The sequence below is a fragment of the Euphorbia lathyris genome, chromosome 5, assembly GCF_963576675.1.
Source record: "Euphorbia lathyris chromosome 5, ddEupLath1.1, whole genome shotgun sequence".
NCBI lineage: Eukaryota > Viridiplantae > Streptophyta > Magnoliopsida > Malpighiales > Euphorbiaceae > Euphorbia > Euphorbia lathyris.
Window position 1 is genome coordinate 18,978,212 of NC_088914.1, and position 23,669 is coordinate 19,001,880.

The 23,669-nt window shown below is 34.3% G+C and overlaps 1 protein-coding gene across 1 annotated transcript; it reads left to right on the forward strand.

Moving 5' to 3' along the window:
* The first annotated feature begins 15,659 nt into the window (after nucleotides 1-15,659).
* LOC136231217 (ADP-ribosylation factor 2) lies at nucleotides 15,660-20,260 on the forward strand. The gene is made up of 7 exons (XM_066020531.1): nucleotides 15,660-15,817; nucleotides 16,194-16,364; nucleotides 18,090-18,160; nucleotides 18,387-18,506; nucleotides 19,435-19,553; nucleotides 19,695-19,776; nucleotides 20,006-20,260. The coding sequence occupies exons 2-7, from the start codon at nucleotides 16,217-16,219 to the stop codon at nucleotides 20,009-20,011; spliced, it is 546 nt and encodes a 181-aa protein (XP_065876603.1). The 5' UTR covers nucleotides 15,660-15,817; nucleotides 16,194-16,216; the 3' UTR covers nucleotides 20,012-20,260.
* The last annotated feature ends 3,409 nt before the right edge of the window (nucleotides 20,261-23,669 follow it).

The following is a 23,669-nucleotide window of genomic DNA, read 5'->3' on the forward strand; positions in this document are numbered from 1 at the left end:
TGTTCTAAACAGTACATATCATCAGAAATAAATCTATGCAAAAAGCTGATGTAGAATTCCACCAAACAACATGATCTGTTGTGACTCCAAATTTAGCCAATGCATAAGTTGTTCTATTTCATTCGCAAAATATATGGGTAATATTTAAATCCATAGAAGAACAATGTCGAAGACAAGCAATCCAATCCTGTCGTAGTGTCCAAGGAACAACTAGAGAGCGCTTCCTAAGCAAATTTACCACAGAAACACCCATATTTTGTGGAATTCTTATTCCCAAGCAATTTGAATAGCAAAAATAACGTCTTTCAATTCGGAAATATGCCCAGAGGGGGTATCTACTCGAAACGCAAAACAACCTCGAGCAAATTAATTAGCTTTTACTTCAATAAAATTAATCAACACACTAGTAAAAAGTAAAAGGAAAAAAATATGCTTACCAAAGTGCATTTGTTTGAGTTAAAAAACCTTAGATATCCAATTGAAATATGGATAAAAGAGACGATGCAACTTCAGGATCAGAACTAATTTCTACAAAATTAAATAACATTTATATAGTTAGTATTCATAAACATTTAATTAAAATAAAACTATGAAATATAATTGCTAAGTAAATATTACCTTCTTCAATAGCTTCAAGATCTTCAACTTCTTCTTCATGCTTGAAAGCTTGAGTTGAAGTTTTCAACCAATCTTAACAACAAATCAAAACCGCAGCTGTAGCAGGAGTTAAAGAACTCCTAAATTGATCCAAAGTTCTACCACTTGTGCTAAACGTAGATTCAGAAGCCACAGTTGAGCATTGAATTGAAAAAACATCTTTTACAACTTTGGATAAAGCAGGATATCTTATAACATTGGCCAGTTAGCTTATAGAATTGCAAAAACATATTTTACAACTTTAGATAAACTTAGAATCAACACTTGTTGAGTTTGGAGAAAAGCGAGTTAGCAAAGGAAGAATCTCCCTGTGTATTTCTTCTTATGACTTATGAATCAATAAGACAACAATGAAGGACCACCTATAGCAGCTTTTATCCCATATGCATAGACATTTCAAACCCCAAACCAAAAAAAAAAAACTTTCATGCAAAAATTAAAAGATAAAAAAGATTTCATGACATCAAAATCCTTTAACTTAGATCTTATTTCTGTAGATACTTTGATTTTCATCATATATACTGATTTGCAGTTTAAATGATCATTTCTATGCTAAATTGACTAAATTAATCACTGGGTACAAACTGAAAGGGAAATTAAACACAAAATCACCGTAAAGCTGTAAATAAACTCACTGAATACGGGTCAGGTCTTCTTATAGAATTTAAGGAGCTATTGATATCAGAGTATGGACGATTCTATACATCAGTTAAACCCTTGCTCACTCAATATTGAAATCATAGCAAATCCCACATAAATCAAAATCTCAATTTCAATACATGACTCTAATATCAAAATCTCGAAACTTTGATCAATTAAAAAATAACATAAACTAAAAAAACCAGATCTAGAAGCTAAAATATTGTGAAACTACAAAAAGGAAATTCAGATCACAAATCACCAAAACGTATCACAAAAATAATCATAAAAGTCCAGATTTAACACATGCATCGACCAAAAAAAAAAGGAAAAAAGTAAAAAAAAAAAAAACATGTTTCAAGAAAGGAAGAAGATTTGAAGAACACCCAGAGAAATAGCAATTGAGAGATGTTTGCATGAAGAGGGAGAATAGAGAGCAATAGAAATCCGAAGCCGACGTCTAGCAAATGAAGAACGAAATCCCAAAGCAATCGCGGATTTGATTAGAAGGATATGAGAAGGGGCGGTGGTGAAGAAGGAAGAAGAAAGAAAGAACAGAGAGACTTTTCGTTGTACAATTCGGTGACAGCTAAGGGTTATAATGTTTAGGGTTAATTACAAAAAAGTACCCTGTGGTTTGTCCGATTTGCGATGTGGTACATGTGGTATTTTTTTTTGCAAACAAAATCCTATGGTTTGCAAAATTTTGCATTTGAGTTCACTTTGTCAGAATTTGATCGATAACGACTTCGAAATGAACATTTTCAAGAGTTAAATGATATTTTAAACAACTTTAATTCTTCAACCTTTTCGGTTTGAGGTCATTTAGGTGTTGTTTTTTATGAGAGAGAAATATAATGTTTAGAGAGAGAAATCTCCAAAAATGATGATTTTGAAAAATTAAGAATATGGTTTCATAGTAAATATGATACCAAACAAATTTAATTCTTGAAAATTTTCATTTTGAGGCCGTTATCGGCCTAATTTGGTACAGTAAAAAAACATGTAAAATTTTACAACCATAGGATTGTGTTTGCAAAAAAAAAAAAAAATACCGCAAGTACCACATCGCAAAGCATCCAAACCACATGGTACTTTTTGTAATTAACCCTAATGTTTAATAATGATTTTTACGACTTTTCGTTTTAATAATTTTTATTTAATAATGTTATAACTCACTAACCTTATTAATAAATTATAAATTTATATTATTGTAATTAGTTTACCAAACCTTACAAAAATATATAACTATATATTATATAATATTTCTCTTTTTATATATATATATATATATATATATATATATAAAATATAGTATATATTTTATAATAATATCAAATAATATCATTTAAAATTAAATTAAAAAAATATATATAGAGTGTAAATAAAGTTAATGTATGAAATATAAATTTATTATTGCTAAACTTTCGGTTATTTCAATCCAGTTCGGTCCAATCCAATCCAATTCGGTTATCGGTCCGGTTCTGGATAAATTTCGGTCCAGTTTTTTGACAAAAAGTCAACGGTCCAATCCAATTCGGTTCTCCAAAAAAAGTCAACGGTTCGGTCCAATTTCGGAGTTTTTTTCTCGGATATTCGGTCCAGTCCAGTATCTCCAAGATCCGCGCCCAGCCCTAGTATGAAATCATGTGTTATGGTGTTCTATCATTTCTTTTTGGGATAAATTACACACGAGGTGTACAACATTTATTATTTTTCACACTTTGGTGTACAATCTTCATAAAATGGTAGAGTTTTGTGTGCAAAAATGAAAGTTGTACACCAAAGTGTGAAATAGGGTAAAGGTGTACACCTTGTGTTAGCGATATTTTCGAAATATGCTAATTTCAACCTTGTCACGAATGGTTAGGGTGCGGGCGTGCCAGAGAAATTATTTCTCAATTATGAAAGACGGTTAAGTTTATGAAATTGTGCGCTAAAAATATGAATTCTAATCGAAACGATTGGCGAGGGACGCAAGGATTGAAAAAGTCCCTCTTGGGTCTTTAGCGCCGTTATAAAAACTTTGCTAGATTAATTATTTTTATTTAAGCTAAGCGTATAAATTGAAGACGGGTAAAATAAAGAAATTAAAAGTGCGAAATTGACACGGGATTTAGTAAAAAAATTGGTATTTTATTGATTTGATCAAGGTTTGAATACATATGTTCAAAAAACATGAAATTGAGAATGAATTACAATTGAAAAATTTCTATACTAAACATATAGACAATCAATTGAATTGGAAAAAACAAATCAATACAAGGAATTGAAATGCAATTAAAATAAAATTGAAATTCAACAACAGACTCGGAGCCACAATAGCTATCTCGGCTGGACGTTGAACTTTGATGTCGGCTTGAAGTTCTCGGAGGGCTGCGGTCGGTTGGGCCCGTATGGTATATGATCTTGGCAATGTCAAAACGTATGGTAGGCAAATGGGGCAGATTTAACCTTTGACTTCGGTGGGCTCGTTTGAGTGGTTAAGGACACGGAATTGGACGAGTAAATAAGCTAAATTTAACTTCAGGAGGTCAGGAACAAACTTCTATAAGGGATCGAAGGCTAAAACAGACTCTAAATGGACGAAATTGAGTTTTGAAAACAACTGGACGAATCTGGAAAATTCTGGGAACAGACTAGCTAAACGAATTTGGGCTATAAAGATTGGCTTGTAACTATAGTTTCTGAGCACGGAATTGGGAAAATAAATATACTAGATTGAAATTCAAGACGTCAGGAACAACTTTGTTGAAGAGATCGAAAGCAAAAAATGAATTTAAATGGACGAAATCGGGCTTTGAAAATACTTGGACGAATCTGGAAAAATTAACTTGCAAACTAATTATAGCTAAGGAATTGAGTAAACTAAAGGCTTAGGAATGCTAAATTGAATTGAAAAACTTGAAAAGAGGCTTGAATTAAAGCTAAAGCACACTAAAAGAGCTAGAAAAAGGAAAGAAGAACTAAGAACTTGAAGAACAAAGAACAAAAACTAGGAATTAAGCATTGGAGCTTTGAGAGGGATTTGTGTTGTGTTGAGTGAGTGTTTTTTTATGAGAGTGAGAGGGTCTATTTATAGTTTTTTGGAAGGGCAATTAGTGTCATTTTTTCACCCCACTTTCCTTATATTTCTCTCAGAATTTCACTACAAAATGACACCTCATCAACCAATTAAACTTCCATCAACCAATTCCTAACTTCCCTCAACCTCTTCCAACTTCCACCAACTAACATGCCACATCATTTAGCTAAATCAAGGTTAGGGAGAGATTTAAGGGTGGTCATAGGTGTGAGGAAGGGTTAAGTTTCGTGGGTCAGCTTTGGTTGCGGTTCGGTGCGCTTCGGGGAAACCGGATGAGACGAACGAAGCCTTGAAAATTAATTCAAGGGATAGGTCTCGTCGAGACCTCTATAGGTCTCGTCGAGACCTCTATAGGTCTCGCCGAGACCTACCAAATCTTTATTTTTTTATTATTATTATTTTTGTTTCCTTTTTATTTTCTTATATAATTTTATTTCAATAAACTTTCATTAAAATTGACTATATACTCTATTTACATATTTTTACATATATATTTACATAAATAAATAAAATTTATTTATTGGGCCAACAAATACCCCCTTCTATAAATTGACTAGAATTGAAAATTTGTATACAAAATGGAAACTATACCCTAAAATTAAAATAAGCTTTCTATACATATGAAAATAAAATTTATTTATTTTGGGCCAACAATTGCCCCCCTCTTTTGTGTATAAATTGACTAGGATTGAAAGTTTGTACACAAAAGAATGTATTTAGGATTTCTGAACTCTTTTTTTTATTATTTTTCTTTTTTTTTATTTTTTTTGCTCCGTTTTTTTTCATAAGAGCCTCGTTTGGGCTCATGGATTATTTTTTTTACTTTTTTTTTTGTGAAAATGTGAGAAATAAAGCAGGAAAATTACAACTTGAAAACGTAATTTAAACAAAACAAAGCAATATGTACGACGAAATTAATCGAGATAATTGTGCAAAAATAACAAACTTGACCTCGTGACCGATGAATGGTCTTAGTGGTCAGAATAAATTTAAGGAAATAGTTGTTCAGAACAGTTGTTTGATGGGATTAAATTTGATTTGAGATCAAATAAATACCAAAAGCCTGGTTCTGAGATAATTGATACTTTAGAATCAAGGATTGCTTCTGAAAATGATATGGAAATGGTTTGTAACAAGAGAATGGCTCATAATTTGGAGTTTGAAGAATTTCAGGTTAATGAAAAATAACTTAAAGCTATAATAATGATGAAAATTGATTTGGACACAATTGGCTTGAATTGAGGAGTGGATAATGTCTATCCAAGCTAAATGGACTTCTAGAATAACCAGATTGGACTTTGTTGGATTGGACGTTGAAATTGGACGTGTTGGAATCATTTTAAAATTTGAAGGGTTCAAATGTCATTTTGCTAATTAATTGAAAAAGAAATACACAAGTTATTTGATGTAAGACAAATCAAATGACAATGGGGTGATTTCGAGTGAGAAAATTGGGGTTATAGGAAATCTTTTTTAGTGAAATAAAAGTTGAGAGTTATAATTTGGATATCAACGAAGATATTGAGATTGGTTTTGACGGAAAATGTGGCTTATGGCGGCCGAAATCACTTTTGGAGAAAAAAAAAGCTAACCAGAACAGTTGTTTGATGAAAATTATGATTTTGAGATCAATAATTTTCAAAATCTTGGTTCTGGGTATTTTATTTAATTGGAATCAACTAATCAATTGCAAATACGATTTAGAAAAGGGTAATAATTGAGTGTTCCGGTTTATGAGCTAGAGCTCGAAGCAAATGAAGAAGATGACAATGACAGATTATGAGATGAGTAAAATTAATCAAGATCAATGATTAGGAATCGTGTATTAGACTTAACTAAGATATTTGAATCATCAGATGGCAATTATATAGAATAGAATTAGAGAAAATTTTTATTGGAAGATATGAATTTGACTGATCTTTTGAACTGAATTTGAGAAACTGGGATTTGAAGATTACGAATTTGAACCTAGAATTGAAGGTTGTTTTTTTTTTTTGGCCTGGCCCCTAGGCTCTAGCTCGTCTCGTCGAGACCAAATGGGTCTCGACGAGACGACATGGTGTCTCGGCGAGACACTAGGCGTCTCGCCGAGCTCCAATTCACCGAGCTAGGGGTTTCCAGCTCGTCCAAGCTGGAAGTTTTCCAGCTCAATTTTTTTTTTGTGCTGCCAAAAACACCAACTTATTTTGGCCACAAATGGTCTTATGGGCTATGTTGTAAGTACAAAATCATATTATAGCCTCATATAATAAGATGCCCAATAATATTTCTACAAGAGGGATGCAAGTTTCCATGTTGATGATCTTATTTTTATGACTTTCTTTCCGCATAATAAAGTATAATTATAAACTAGAGTCTACATAAATAAACAAGGTTAAGAAGTAGAAACCTTGTGACTTGTCCGGATGGTAGGAAAGTTGAAGTAGACTGGCGAAAAGAAGAATCATGGTCTGCAAACTTGGTCCCCTGTTTGAGTTAACAAACTTCATAGTGATCATAGGCTCTGGAAAAACATGAGTTGTTGGAAGAATCATTAGAGGTATTTCTGAGGTGGATTCTCGATTAATCTTTTGATCTTGACTGCCCCCCAAACCATGATCATAGAAGTTTTCTTCATCCTGGCTGAATTGCGAATTACAATCGTAGAAAATATCTTCCTTATTTTCCTGTGTTTCTGAAGCCGCTTCTTCTTCGATATCACAACTTTTCATAAAATCTTCCGATTTTAAAGACTTCACAAGAATGAGAGATTCTTCTAGAATAAATTCTTGCACCTCTTCCATTTGGATGCCCCCCAGGTTGGATACCTCATCCTCTTGACTAGATTCTGAATCATAGCTCCAAGAAAAGTCTTCCTCATCTTCTTGAATTTCTACAGGTCCTTCATGGATTCCCTCCGAGTTAGAAGTGCTTGATGGGTCATCACCCTCTTGATTGAAATCCGAATTGAGGTTATGAGATATATTTTCCTCCTCTTTCTGGGCTTGTACAACTGTCTTCTTGTTCATGTCAGGACTCCCTGGAAATTCTATTGACTTTGGGGGATTTGCATCTATGGGCAATACTTCTAGAGTGGGTTCTTGCTGAATTGCTTCCTCTTTACTGTTGGAAATTAGGCTAAGGTATAGCAGCGGAAATATAAAAATTTTAACCTATTTCAATTTAACCACAAGATCCGTAAACCGTTATTTCATATAAAGAAGGATAAGAAGAAATACCTTTTAGAAGTTCTATCTACCGTTGCAAACGAAGTGCCCACAACTTCAAAAGAGATAGAAACTGTCTACCAATCTGCCCCTATCCGAAACAGACCTTCCAGACCTCCGAACGACAATCCCTTCGGTGGAAACGTGGAAGAATATGTCTAGAAGCGCCTGTCCAAAAATCGCGACGATCCGACGGTTCAATCTCCGGGAATCCGTGAAATCGTGAACTGACCTGATGTAGGAGTAGTAAAACGAATTTCTCCCTTTTGTTTGTTTTTCTTCTTCGAGTTCCCAAACACGAAATAAAACACGAGAAGATTAATTTAGTATCAACCATTGAATAGCAACCAAAGTAGATTGCCTCTAACTAATCAACACAAGATCAAGGATAAAAGAAATAGATGAAAATTAATTGATCAAACGAAGCCGTAGAGAAATCTCGTCCTCGAACTAGGGGTGTCGAATTTTCTCTCTTTTGGACTAGGTGAATTTCGAAAATCACAAGTAGGGTATGGCTTGCTTGGATTTTGAAAATCTCAAGGGAATGGGTATTTATAATCTCTTGTATCTAATCCCTAGTTAGATAGAATTAGGTTACTTAATAGGAATTCCATTCGGAATAGAATTCCTAATTATTATCTCACTATATATCTAATATATTAAGGATAATAATAATAACCTCATTGGATAATAATAGGAGTATATTAATCTAATTAAAACTCCTAACTTAATTATCTCTTAATTAATTTAATTCATATTCCTAATCTAATTAGGATTAACAAAATCAAATTAATTATTCATGTATATCACTACATGAATTTCGACCCCCTTATGTCCATGGGCCTTATTGGGCTCAATTGGGCTTCTATCAATTAATTAACATCTATCTCTCTTTTAGGTTCCAAGTCTTATGTGTGATCCATTAGGTTCTTATTGCTTCTAGCCGTATGCAACATTATTAAATTAATTTTCAAAGAATTATATTTAATCTTTGCATAACGGAATGATGTACAGAGTATGTGATTAGCAAGTCCGTAATCATTCCCCCAGAGCTATAAGAAGACAGGTTGATTCTGTCGTTAACCTTTCCGTATTAGTTACAGTATAATTCGATCCTTTATCAACTACATCCTTGAACGGAATCCTATGACTATGGGTGATGTCAAGTCACATATAGCGAGACGTTCGTTTTACTTGTACAGGCCGAGTCAACTCAAAAAGATAGGTTAAGTGAAATCTGTATTTCTTACTCTTAAGCTATCACCTTGCAAGGATTTAGAGTCGAGTCTTCCACAAGCGATCCATGGATGTATCTCCCATTTATCGGGAGTGATAAATGCTCAATCCAATATATAACGACTCCGCAATTACTTCCTGTGATACCCAACGTCTACTGTTCACACCCCAGAGTCATCTCTGTTAAGGATCGTGTTACACCAGAGTCAAAGCATCACATTCCGTAATCCAGAATACCAATTAATATTCCTTTGAGTCTGAGGATTAGTTATACCTATTAATACCAATGAGATGAACAGGTGACAAGGATGAATCTACCCATCCTGTTATCTCAAATCGGATCCCCAATCCTAATGAACAACGTTTCATCGGATCTATGTAACTGTCCAGATATCTGTATATATGAAGCTTGTGAGATCAGCTTTCTGTCGGACAGAAGACATTGTTACATACAAGTCTCAACAGTGATATGTCAATCCCAAACATATCACATGACTTGGGGTGGTTTTAAGTTTATCAGTTTACTATGAAGTTTTGTCTCACTTCATGCTTGTATGAACACTTTATAATCACTTTAAATAAACTTACGGATTTCCTTTTATTAGACTTTATTTAGTGCTTAAAATGGATTGCCTTTATATAGTTATAAAACATATATCTCATTAAACAAATGATATAAAGAACAATTCATTTACATTAAGTTTGTATCCTAGAACAATTGTCTATAGGACACTAAACCCCAACATTTACTGCCCCCCGAATCAAGATCACTAGACACGACATCATCCACTTCGTTGGATTCTGAGTCGTAGCTCCTAGAAACATCTCGTTCTTCTTCTTGAATTTCTATAGGAGTTTCACGGATGCCCCCCGAGTTCGGAGTATCTGATAGGTCATCATCCTCCTGGCTGAAACCTGAATTGAGGTCATGAGATACATCTTCATCCTCGTCTTGGGTTTGCATAACTTCCTTCTCGTTCATGTCGAGGCTCCATAAAAATCCCATTGACCTTTGGGGATTTGCATATATGGGCAATACTTCTAGAGTGGGTTCTTGTTGAGTTGCTTCCTCTATGCTGCCGAATCAAGATCACTAGACACGACGTCATCCACTTCGTTGGATTCTGAGTCATAGCTCCTAAAAACATCTCCTTCTTCTTCTTGAATTTCTATAGGAGTTTCGTGGATGCTCCCCGAATCAAGATCATTGGAAGCGGCATCATCCTCTTGCATGGACTTAGAATCATGGACATAGGGATCGTCCCCATCCTCTTGACTTTCTATTGCCGTCTCACCGTTAGGAATCTTCATTTTTGGAAGAGTCGGGCGTGTGGGAAATGCTTCTAGCTTTGTATTGTGATGAAGTTCTCCATCTTGGATGGCCCTGATACAACCTTCAATGCAGGCTCTAAAAGAAGCTGCTATATTAGCCGTCTGTTTCTCGAGTTGATCCAAAAATCGTTGATATTCATCGTCCTTTGATTGGTTCTCCTCCATAAGTAATGATTCGATTTCTCCATCATCCTCAACAACTTGGACTGCTTCCACCTCTGCCACACGACTAGAATCCTTGAAAGAATTTTGGTCATAACTCATATTAGAGTACACAACATTTTCATATGTCTTATGCTCGATTGGAGCCATGACTGTACTTTTTCCAAAGCAAGATTGCCGACAAGGACGATGAAAATGGAGGTTTTCATCCCTATAATTACAAATATAACTATTTTGGCAATGAGGATTACTCATCCGTAGATGCTCCCATACTTCAACATAATCAGGACCATGTGGATTCTTATGGGACTCCTGGACTTGCTCCACATAGCAACCATATCGATCATCATAGAATGACGTAGTTTGAACATAAGCACAACACTTGCAGTCAATATTATGCTCGTCACTATGAATGAACTGAATATAGCCATCATTGTAACATCTAAATACGGTGTACCAATGGACCCACAATTCGGTTGCACTTATTGTATAATGTCGATCTCGATTGAAACCACCAAAATACACCGGTATCGTAGCATCCCTTGCATCTTCATATGATGTCCTCGTCATGGTTCGATTGCTTTGCACCTATTGACATTTACCAAGTTTATCATGAAAATAAAGTAAATAAAGCAAATAGATAAAATTGCATAGAGTAAGAGCATGCAATAATAATAAGCTAAACTGAAAAGCTGAGTGTGAGAAAAAAAAATCGTGTTTATACGGAAAAGGGCATTGAAATTTTTGAGAAAGCTTAAATAAAAAGGTCCCACTGGGCGTGCCAAAAATTGTTAGCGATATTTTCGAAATATGCTAATTTCAACCTTGTCACGTATGGTTAGGGTGCGGGCGTGCCAGAGAAATTATTTCTCAATTATGAAAGACGGTTAAGTTTATGAAATTGTGCGCCAAAAACATGAATTCTAATCGAAACGATTGGCGAGGGACGTAAGGATTGAAAAAGTCCCTCTTGGGTCTCTAACGCCGTTATAAAAACTTTGCTAGATTAATTATTTTTATTTAAGCTAAGCGTATAAATTGAAGATGGGTAAAATAAAGAAATTAAAAGTGCGAAATTGACACGGGATTTGGTAAAAAAATTGGTATTTTATTGATTTGATCAAGGTTCGAATACATATGTTCAAAAAGCATGAAATTGAGAATGAATTACAATTGAAAAATTTCTATACTAAACATATAGACAATCAATTGAATTGGAAAAAACAAATCAATACAAGGAATTGAAATGCAATTAAAATAAAATTGAAATTCAACGACAAACTCGGAGCCACAATAGCTATCTCGGCTGGACGTTGAACTTTGATGTCAGCTTGAAGTTCTCGGAGGGTTGCGGTCGGTTGGGCCCGTATGGTATATGATCTTGGCAATGTCAAAACGTATGGTAGACAAATGGGGCAGATTTAACCTTTGATTTCGGTGGGCTCGTTTGAGTGCTTAAGAACACGGAATTGGACGAGTAAATAGGCTAAATTTAACTTCAGGAGGTCAGGAACAAACTTCTATAAGGGATCGAACGCTAAAACGGACTCTAAATTGACAAAATTGAGTTTTGAAAACAACTGGACGAATCTGGAAAATTCTAGGAACAGACTAGCTAAACGAATTTGGGCTATAAAGATTGGCTTGTAACTATAGTTTCTGAGCACAGAATTAGGAAAATAAATATACTAGATTGAAATTAAAGACGTCAGGAACAACTTTGTTGAAGAGATCGAAAGCAATAAATGAATTTAAATGGACGAAATCGGGCTTTGAAAATACTTGGACGAATCTGGAAAAATTAACTTGCAAACTAATTATAGCTAAGGAATTGAGTAAACTAAAGGCTTATGAATGCTAAATTGAATTGAAAAACTTGAAAAGAGGCTTGAATTAAAGCTAAAGCATACTAAAAGAGCTAGAGAAAGAGCTAGAAAAAGGAAAGAAGAACTAAGAACTTGAAGAACAAAGAACAAAAACTAGGAATTAAGCATTGGAGCTTTGAGAGGGATTTGTGTTGTGTTGAGTGAGTGTTTTTTTATGAGAGTGAGAGGGTCTATTTATAGTTTTTTGGAAGGACAATTAGTGTCATTTTTTCACCCCACTTTCCTTATATTTCTCTCAGAATTTCACCACAAAATGACACCTCATCAACCAATTAAACTTCCATCAACCAATTCCTAACTTCCCTCAATCTCTTCCAACTTCCACCAACTAACATGCCACATCATTTAGCTAAATCAAGGTTAGGGAGAGATTTAAGGGTCATAGGTGTGAGGAAGGGTTAAGTTTCGTGGGTCAGCTTTGGTTGCGGTTCGGTGCGCGTCGGGGAAACCGGATGAGACGAACGAAGCCTTGGAAATTAATTCCAGGGGTAGGTCTCGCCGAGACCTCTATAGGTCTCGCCGAGACCTACCAAAGCTTTATTTTTTTTATTATTATTTTTGTTTCCTTTTTATTTTCTTATATAATTTTATTTCAATAAACTTTCATTAAAATTGACTATATACTCTATTTACATATTTTTACATATATATTTACATAAATAAATAAAATTTATTTATTGGCCCAACAAATACCCCATTCTATAAATTGACTAGAATTGAAAATTTGTATACAAAATGGAAACTATACCCTAAAATTAAACATAAGCTTTCTATACATATGAAAATAAAATTTATTTATTTTGGGCCAACACCTTGTATGTAAATTACCATTTTCTTTTGAAAGAAGCATATATCTTTCATTAACAAGATATCAGTTTTGATGTGCCAAACATCCAACCTTAGTTCAATCCAATTAGAGTCTGCTTTCAACTATAAAGACATAAGAGTTTAAGTTATATTTAACTTGATATTTAGATTACATATAATTTTTTTTATATACATGTGCTTTTTAGCATGTATATGTATCATCTTGCTCTTTAATGAAGTCACTTTTGTAGCTCAAATAAGGTGGCTTTTGTTATTGAAGCTTCCAATTTGTTAAAAAAACAACCTCATTCTTACATTTGTCATTATTTGATAAATTAATAGAAGTATGTTTAGATTCAACATAGACCTTAGGATCTAACATGTTTTACGTAAACATCTCTTATGACAGGTTTAGTAACGAGATCTCCTACCAAGTCATAAGTCGATACATACTTTATACTAACTTCTTTGTGTACAATTAAATCTCTAATAAATGACTCTAAAACTCTACGTGCAATTAAATCTCTAATAAATGATATTTAAAAAAATCTATTTTATTATAAGGTTTTGAAACTTTAATTATTTTTTAGTAAATATATTCTTTAACGTTAATAGATGTTCATCAATTTCACAGATAAATTGGCGACTCACATGCTTTTCCAACTAATTAAGATTGATTTTAGTGAAAATCATCTTTATATTATTTTATAGTTTGTTCGATATTTTGGGTTCGAGGCTCGTCATGCACCTTTTAGACGTATCTTCTCTCAATTAAATGTTTTTGCGTATATTAGGATTCAAATTTGAGATCTCTAATTTAAGCGACTTAAAACCCTTAATCGCTTAAATCAACCTTAATTGGTGAAACTAATTTTTATTAATTTAAACTAAATTTGGAATTTGATTATAAAAGAAACAATAATCATTGTGAGAAATGAGAATAAATCTCAAACAAATTAATTGGATCTGAAAAAACTCACATTTTCTTCAATTACCATTATCCAAGACAGAGCTTAAGATTTTCAAGGAGAAATTTAATACTTTACCCACAATCCTAACCTTTCATATATGCTTAGTTAGTTTGAAAAGGGTATATTTCTTTGCAATGAGATTCCCTAATTTATACATGTTTTTATTATTGTTTTATAATAATGTAGTTGTATATAACATTATTGTTAAGAATATTTAAAAAAAAAATGAGGACTAGAGTTTGACATTTCTAATAACTTTTTCTTTTCCTCTGCATATGAAAGGAATCCCTCAATGTGAAAAGAGAATTCCAAAGTCGAGATTATGATTTCTTCTCATATTATACCTTTTATTTTTCTTCACAACATTGGAATTTCCATGCCTCCTATTTTCTAGAACCTATTCAGGTAAATCTCAGGATTTTATTGGTGTATAATTTAATAACAATATGAAAATTCATTAATTACTGATATGAATTACCAGTAAAATAAAATTATTATTATTATTGTTATTAATATTATAATAAGTGTTTGTTTTTTTTAATTACTCTAAATAAGGAGTATTTGGTTAGAGGAGAAATATTCTTTTGAAGGGTAGAATACGAGTATAATATAATTTTTTTTGATTAAGTGAATTAAAGCATCTCTAGAGAAGTTAATGAAAATTCATAAGATTTAACTAGTAAACTCTCTAATTAATACAAGATTAATTATACTGATATGGCATTAAACTTATTAAACTAATTATATCAACTAATTAACTTGTTAATTAAAAAATGAATTAACAACTATGAATTAATAGTATCATATGATTGAGTATTTTATAAAATTTAATTATAAGTAGTTTAATAAAATAAAATTTATTATACTTATCATGAGTATTGTACTCTTTATATTATAGTAATAGATAAAATGATTTATAATAAAAAAAGTGATTAATTAATCTCTGTTCGAGGTGCTTAGAATGAAGATTGATAACATATTTCGGTTCTCTTGAAGAAAAACAATTTTGTGATTGTTGTAGTATACTTGAGAGTGGAGGTTTTTTGAAGAAAGAAACAAATTGAATAGCAACCGATACGCCAGATTTGCAAAAACCGAAAGTGGCAGCCGTGAGGAGCAGTGACAGCAGTGATTGACAGACCAATGGACAGACTCTAGATCGGAACCAGTAATGAACGAAATTAGAATTTTGAAAGAAACGATAAGATAATTACCAGAGTGAGAAATTGAAAGTAACGGAAAAAAGATAACAGGTAAAACGTACGTAATTGTACAAGAATAAGATGTGAGGTGTCGGACACCTTACTATTTATTGTTATTGATAGATATTTATTACTGTAATTATTTTGGCCACTAGTAATTTTTATCAAATACACCTCTTGTTTTTTTTATTTAGAATTTGAAGATAAAAAGTAATTAATTTCCACAAATGGAACGGGATGTTAAATTGCCTTGCCAAATTTGAACTGAAAATCACCGTTGAAAGTCGTAGGTGACGCGGAACTATCCGATTGGTTATATTTCATAAGCAAGAACACCAGATTTCAAACTGAAGCTACGTGGCATTGGTTCATTGGGAGGAGCATAGCGTGAGTCCTAATCAATAATATAGTGGAAAACGAAGGGCATTTCAGTTAATTCAAAAATATGAAAATGATAATTAATTTGCCTTTATATCACCCTGACTTACTCCCTCGTATAGATTCGCATTCATTTTCTCATTTTCTCTTTTGCATTTACGCGTTGGTTCTAAGCTTCGTCTCTAATTCTCCCTCGTACTCTCAACCGCTTGCTTTATTGATCTTTCATACCAATCTCAGATCCCTCTCCAGAAAGGTAATTCGACAGTCATGATCGATCTAATGCAATTCTTCTCATTGCAATCGGATTTTTTTTGATGTATTTTTCGAATTTTGCAGTTCATGTTGATGCTATCTAGGGTTTTTTTAAGTTTCTGTTGTTGATTGTTTTTAGCCTTTCTGTTCCTCATCTGATCTGACACGGAGTTGGTTGGATCATGCTCGTTAGATTGTGAATCTTGGAATGGTTTTCACTTTATGTTATCACGACTAGTTTAGTATTTGGCTTGGGATCTATTCGATCTGTTTCTTTTTGTAAATTTTATTTGGATCACTGAATAGATCGATTTCTCGAAACTGCTATTAGTTTTAAGTTTTTGAGATTGGCTGATTGTATTGCTACTTGTTTACAGGGATCAACATCTAGGAAGCAGATATGGGATTGACATTCACGAAACTTTTTAGCCGGCTGTTTGCCAAGAAGGAAATGCGAATTCTTATGGTGGGTCTTGATGCAGCTGGTAAGACTACAATTTTGTACAAGCTCAAACTTGGAGAGATCGTCACCACCATTCCCACTATTGGTGAGTGATTTCTGATGCGCTAAATATTTTGGTCGTTCGTTCAACTTAGTGCTGCTAGGTTTGTTGGAATAAGAGGATCCATGGATTTTGTTGAATGGCATGCTTGTGGCTTGAAGCAAATTAATTGTTGATTTCCTTTTTCACCTTTAATTTCTGCTTATTTTGTTTTTGAATCGATTATCACTGTTGGTTTATCATAATTTATTTTCTTTGTTGCGCTCAAACAATTTGTAGTACTCATTCATGAATTGCGTTCTTTCAGTGATTAGATCCAACTGAATATAGTATGTATATCAGAAGCATTATTAGATTAGAACTAAGTACCAAATTCAAGTCCATGATCAGAGCCCATCTAACTAGGATCTGTTTTCAAGAAACGATAGAGCATCAATTAAACTAAAGATATACATATCTATCTATCTATCTATCTATCTATATATATATTTAAAGTTCTTTGTGAATGGCTGAAGAGGAGAGTAAGTAATGTTCCTTCTTTTCAGCTCAAACTAGGATGCTGACAAGTTTGTGTGAACTTTATTCATGTCCTAGGAAATGATTAGAGATGTATGTGCACGCCCATGTGATGAATATGATAGTGTGACATGCATACTGGTACAAATACCTAGTTTTTTTTTTGTTTTGTTTTGTTTTTTTTTTTTTTTTTGTGATTATGCTCAATCACAAACATATATTTGTTTGTGCAACTAAAATATTTTAGGAGCTTCCATGTCACCAAGAAAAATATTATGATCTTGAGTTACTGGTCTGTCGAATTGATTTATTATAGGCCCAAAAATAAGATTTGTGAACATGACATTCCATTTTATGGGGAAATCTTTTTATTTTAAAATTTGACTCAGGTTGACAATGTTTGGTTGTGTATATGGTTGGTTAAAGTTTATAATCCTGACGACAGTAGGACTATTATATGTGCATATAATTTCATGGCATCAGGGGAACTCATCACTTGTCAAATTCAATTAAATGTCATAAAATGTTGAAAAAATCAATCCTTAGGCAGTAGGAAATAGAATTGGAGTTTAGTAAAGTGACATTTATATTATTGATGAATGCTACGGGTTTCCTTTGCGACCCCGGCATGCCTAATAGATTGAAGGAAAAATTCTACCGCACGGCAATTAGACCTGCATTGTTATATGGCACGGAATGCTGGGTAGTGAAACACTCTCACATTCATGAGATATTGGTGGCGGAGATGCGTATGTTGCGATGGATGTGTGGTCATACGAGAACGGATCGGGTGAGTAATGAAATAATTAGGACAAAAGCAGGGGTTACATCTATTGAAAATAAAATGAGAGAAAACCGACTAAGGTGGTTTGGTCATGTAAGACGAAGAGAGCTTGATGCGCTCGTTAGAAGGATTGAAGAGTGGAAAAAGGATGCAATGGTGAGGGGTAGGGGAAGGCCTAAGCAAACTTGGAAGAAGGTGATTGAAAGTGATATGAGTTTATTGAGGATTGAGGAAAATATGGTAGTGGATAGGACAGAGTCGAGGGAGAGAATTTATGTCGCTGACAGACTTGATTTCACGGTTTCGTATGACGGTTTTTGTTAGCCGACCCCGAATCATTTCGGGACTAAGGCTTTGTTGTTGTTGTTGCTGTATATATGTTACAATGGTTTGCACTTATTGGATAGCTGGTGGTCTTGTGGAAACTTTTGAGTGCCATTTTTTAATTAAGTATATATTCATTTCTGCAGGTTTTAATGTGGAAACCGTTGAATACAAAAACATCAGTTTCACTGTATGGGATGTTGGGGGTCAGGACAAGGTATGGGATTTTACTTGATCTTTTTATTCTAATTTTAGCAAAGTCTTATTACATGTCATTCAACTTGATGAGAGAGAGAGAGAGAGAGAGAGAGCAAGTTTTCTTCTTTTTTCTTTGCTTTTTTCTTTTAGTTGGTTCTAACTTCTAATACTTTAGTAAGAGGCAACTTCGCTATAAAATGATTGTGGAGGTTAATTCGTTTTTTTTAATGCTTATTTTTACACAGATTCGTCCCTTGTGGAGGCACTACTTCCAAAACACCCAGGGTCTCATATTTGTGGTGGATAGCAATGACAGAGACCGTGTTGTTGAAGCTAGGGATGAGTTGCACAGGATGTTGAATGAGGTATGCATTTAGTTGGTGCTACCTAGATGTCTGTGGTCATTGATTATGATTATTTTTTTGCTGATGTGGCTTTTTATTAAAAGGAGTATGTACCTTTAATCAAATTCAGGTTAAGGTAATACGAGCGAAACTTGTTTTACCAGGTATATCTAAATGGATATGAAGCTTATAATGAATGCAGAAAAATTATGTGAAAGCACATTAATATGCGATGACTGCCCTATTAAGAATCTTGCTGTTCTAATTATGATCGTGATGTTATGTTAAATCTTGTCTTTATGTGGAATGACATGAATAAGCATGTTTATTTTGTAGGCATTTTGCAATGTCAAACAATATTATTTGGATTATAAATTTTACTTTTGCTTTTTTCTTATTCAATTGAATAATTGCATTGCCTTTACATATCATTTATTGAAATAAAAGGGCTGTTTTTTGAATAATAGTTTGATGTTTGATAAGGTAATTAACTTTACTTAAATTCTTCACAAGTACGTGGATATTTATTATCTTAGTTTATTAGTTCATGCATGCTGTTATTTTATTCAAAATATTACTTCTACCAGGAATATCACTCGTCTATAAAACCTAGTCTGCAGTTGTGAATTCTTTTAAATGTATTGCTGAGGTTTGCGTGCACGTATTAGAAAGTAATCTGAATTTTCAAATTTCTTAGTCCAATGGGCTACATTCCTTTGCCCATTAAACTATTTTTTAATTAAAGGCTGAGATTTTGCATGCAATCTCTAGGACCCGGAAGTGGATAGATTTCTGGGTCTTCCGTTTTGTCATGGTTCAAAGTTCTCGTCTTGATGTCACGGTTCATAGGTCAATCCAACTATCCAAGGCATCAAATATTTTTGTTTTGTATGATGCTCAAAGCTGAAGTGGCCTAAAATTCTGGAAGTTCAATGGTTATTAATTTCAGGATGAGCTGCGAGATGCAGTGCTGCTTGTATTTGCTAACAAACAGGATCTTCCCAATGCAATGAATGCTGCTGAGATTACTGACAAGCTTGGGTTACATTCACTCCGCCAGCGTCACTGGTAAACCTTCCTATTTATCTTGTTGCATAGTTGATACAACGTATATGTCTATTATACAGCTGCATTTTTTTTGTTTGTGTCTGCCTCTTTTCAGTTTTCCAGTTCTATGGGCAAATCAACATCTCCTCTTTTGTCTTTCAGGTACATCCAGAGCACCTGTGCAACATCTGGTGAGGGTCTTTATGAGGGGTTGGATTGGCTCTCAAATAACATTGCTAACAAGGTAAGAAATAATTCCTTTCTGCATTTTTTAACAGAATTTAGGTAGATCTTTCAATCTCCAAGTGGTTTAGTAAAACTTCTTAAATTTGTATATACTTTAATGGTTAGTGAATTTCAGTGGATTTGCGGGTTTTGACTGTAAGATGCTGAGTTGCACTATATTATTAAATATTTTAGCTATTTTTTAGGTCTTAATTGATAATTATATAATTTATTGATTACCCGTGCAGGCATAAGGCAAATGATGAAACATTTTGTGGAATGGCAATTCTGGATGCAGGGTGAATATTATCTAGTGTTTATCTTTTACTTATTTTTGGTGTTTTGAGAGAATGGATTGTGTTTACGCCTGAATGATTTTCTTTTTATGGTGACCTTATTGTAATAGAAATATTTGCTGGATATGCTGTCCTGTCGAGCACTTATCTAAATTTCACTGCGATGCTTCTAGGTGTAATCGGAAAATATGGGCTGTATTTTTGTTCCGCCTTTCTTTTTTATTGTTACTTATTTTTCAGGCCCTGTATGTAGATAGATACTATTAGTAGACTATGCAGCAATTGAATTGCCATTTATTTTATTAATTTCAGTTTAGGTAAGTAGATTAGCATTGCGAAAATTGTAAGGTGCCAGCCTCAAAGAATGTTTACTGCTCTTTTATAAGGTCTGCGATGAAAAAACTAAAAAAGAAAGGCGCGTGGCTGATAGATAAGGCGCTTGGCAGATAGTGTCACGGTTGGTCCGCCCTAATTTCCCTACACTAGGCCTTGTTGGAAAACCAACAGTTCTTTTGCAGCTGGGCAGCGTGCCTGGCAGCGTGCCTATGCTTGTGGGGCGCAGTGTATACTCTCCCTTATAGTTTGACTTATATAGATTCGTATGTAGGTTGTAGACACAATAGAGAAGGCATGAGGCACTTTCACAAAATTTAAGAATTGGCTAGAGGGTTCTAGAATTAGTGCATTGGAATCTCAACTTGGTTAGCAAACGTAGAGCTTGCTTTAGTAGAGGGCTAGGAGAAGCTCGAGAGGTAGACAAGCGCCTAGACGTAGGGGAAGAGTTTTGGGGAGAGGTGTTGGCTTGTGAATAAGGTCGTCGCTAATAGTGGGAGAAGTAACAAGATGTTTGATGTTCAAGTTGCTTCTCTTCGATAAGAACTAGAGAAAGTGCTTGTCGAGATGGTTACTAAGAAGGATGAGTTGGTGCTGTGCAAGAGAGCACTTGCATGCGAAGCGTCAACATTGAAATCTCTAGTTCGCAACGATTAGAGGTTCCAAAAAAAGTATATGATGGTGTTAGAAACTCAAAGGAGATTGATAACTTCCTTTAGAGCTTATGGAACTATTTTAGAGCATTTGGTTTTGTGGAAGACTTAAAAGTGCTTGATGTCATGTCGTTATACTCGCAAGATTTCGCAATGGTTTGGTGGCGCAAGAAGAAATAAGAAATTCGGAGAGGTACGTGTTCTATCATTTCTTGGGAAGATTTCAAGAAAGCCCTTAAGACTGAATATTATCGGCAGGCTGGCGAATTAGAGAAGCGGGCTAAATTGAGATGAACTGCTATCAATCTTGCCACCACAATTGCAATTGCAGATTCGTTGATTAAGTTCCAAATCAAGTCTGCTAAGGAAAATTCTCCAATAGGGGTTCTTACTATATATCCTCTGAAGGACAATTCTGTCTTAGAAACTCTGACAACTAAAACCTTTATTAAGGTAAATGCTTATGGCGAGTCTTCTGAAACAATTCATGTTGGAGCCTCTGACCAATTGGCCACTCCGCACATTCTAATAACTTCGTCCATGACTGCAACCATCAGCTCTCTTTATAAGGACGTTATGGATAACTTGGCCAAAAAGCCAATCCTTCATGAGAGCTCCACCAGTGCTTCTGAAGCATCTTATCTTGCTGCTTTGAATTTTCCTCATGCCCCATTTCAGCAGCTTCCCACTCCTGATGGCGGTGATATTACTTCACTTGCTAACATATCTTAAGCTCTGAAAGATAAAGGCGTTGAACTCACTTAGCAAATAAAGGATCAAAGTGCTTCCACTTCTCATACCCTTTCTCAAGAAGAGATTCCGAACGTTCTTCAAGTGGCTGCCACTAAGATGGTAGAAATTGCTAAAGCTTCTTCTACTCTTCAGCCCCCCTCTGCCATCAATTCCATCAATTTCTTAGATGGTTACATATTCAATAGGTGAAACTACCATTCTATTGAATGAGTTGGCCAACATCAAAAGCATGCTTCATATAGTAGCGACGATGATCTCTCAACAAGGCATTCACACCTATGCCGATAGAATGGTTGCCATCCAACTCAGCATGATTCAACATATGGCATTCTTGAGCATACTATAAGGTTTATTCCCTTTGGCACTGCCACTGCTAAAAAAGTATCAAATCGTCTCTCCACCGAGTTCCGAAAGATTGCTACAGAAGTTGGAAAAATGAATGGCCATTTTGAATAATCTAAAGACCAAAACATTGCTGAATCTCTGTCAGATGCCCTTCGTCATCTAAATATTAATAGAACTGCCATGGAGACTGTAGATAAAAAATCACTGCCATCTACGCTTAGCAAGAAACTTTGCACCGGAATGTTCAATTTATTTCCAATCAACATCATACTCTAGATCATGCCCTTATACGTATCAATCAGAAGTACATTTCTTTTCTCTCTGATACTGCCATCTGGAATAATAAGGCAATTCAACTTCTTCTTGTTGAGACGAGTAAGCATGGCCCCTTCTCTCTTGAAGGACAACGCATGTGCAAAGGTATACATGATGGCTTACTTCAGAGCGCTGAACGTCTTCAGTAGTATATAACTTAGTCGAACGTAAGGCCTATCCCTCTTAGCTTTTCCTCTCTGCCCTCTTCCTCTGCATACAAAAAGGGGAAGAAAGATACAGAGAAGAATAAGCAACCAGAAGTAACTTTAAGCAAACCCAAAAACCAGAAACCACCTAAGCAGTATTAGACCTTCAAAATAGTCTAACTAGGCTTTAGGAGTTTGTAATTGGCATATAAGCTGCCTAGCTTTATATTTTATGTATTTGCTTCTAATGTTCACTTCTCATGTTTAATATAAATACTTCCGATTCTGAACTGCTTAAATACTTACTCTTGTTTAAATTACTATCTTTTCTGAAATGTCTTTTACCATGCTTTCATGCTCTGATAAATTAATTTAGACTTATATAGAAACCATTTAAACATTAACTTACATCAAGCTCTGATTAATACTTCCATATCTAATATATTTATGTCTCTGATACTAATTCATTATTTTTAGCTCTGAACACATTTTTGCTATTGAACTATTTAATCCCTCTAAGTGTTTTCAGTCTTAACAAAATTCAGTAACTCAACCCTTATGGGTGAGTATCCAGAAACAAAGTAAGTTTAATACTTAAGAAATTAGATCCCAAAGATATTTAAATTTAGAATTGAATTAAGTTGTTTTTATGTTAATGTGCTTGTTGAATATTTATTCTAATTTGGAGCATAAAACAAAAGCAACTTAAAAGACCTTAAAAGAATTAAAGATCCAAACCTAAGTCAGCTCGGAACCCAGAACCGGAACTAGAAGCCTTTGATAAGCAGTCAACTCAGGGTGTTCCAAAAGTAGTAAAACTTCAGAAGACAGAATTAACGATCATTTGACGCGCGACTCAATGATCGACAAAAGCCTCATTTGGAAAATGCAACTTTCCTTTAATGGATAAATTGGCACAGTGGTCAGAAGCAATTGTGAAGACAGAAGACATTTTTCCTCCAACAGATCTTTTGAAATTCAAACGGTCTTCTTCAAATGCTCCACTATAAAAGCCTACTTCAAAGTTCATTTTCACAACTGATCTTCACGCGAAAAGAGATAAAGTTTTCA

Coding starts and splice junctions, on each gene's coding strand:
- LOC136231217 (XM_066020531.1), top strand. CDS start 16,217: ATGGGATTGACATTCACGAAACTTTTTAGCCGGCTGTTTGCCAAGAAG. Junction 16,365..18,089: donor CACCACCATTCCCACTATTG/GTGAGTGATTTC, acceptor TCATTTCTGCAG/GTTTTAATGTGGAAACCGTT. Junction 18,161..18,386: donor ATGTTGGGGGTCAGGACAAG/GTATGGGATTTT, acceptor ATTTTTACACAG/ATTCGTCCCTTGTGGAGGCA.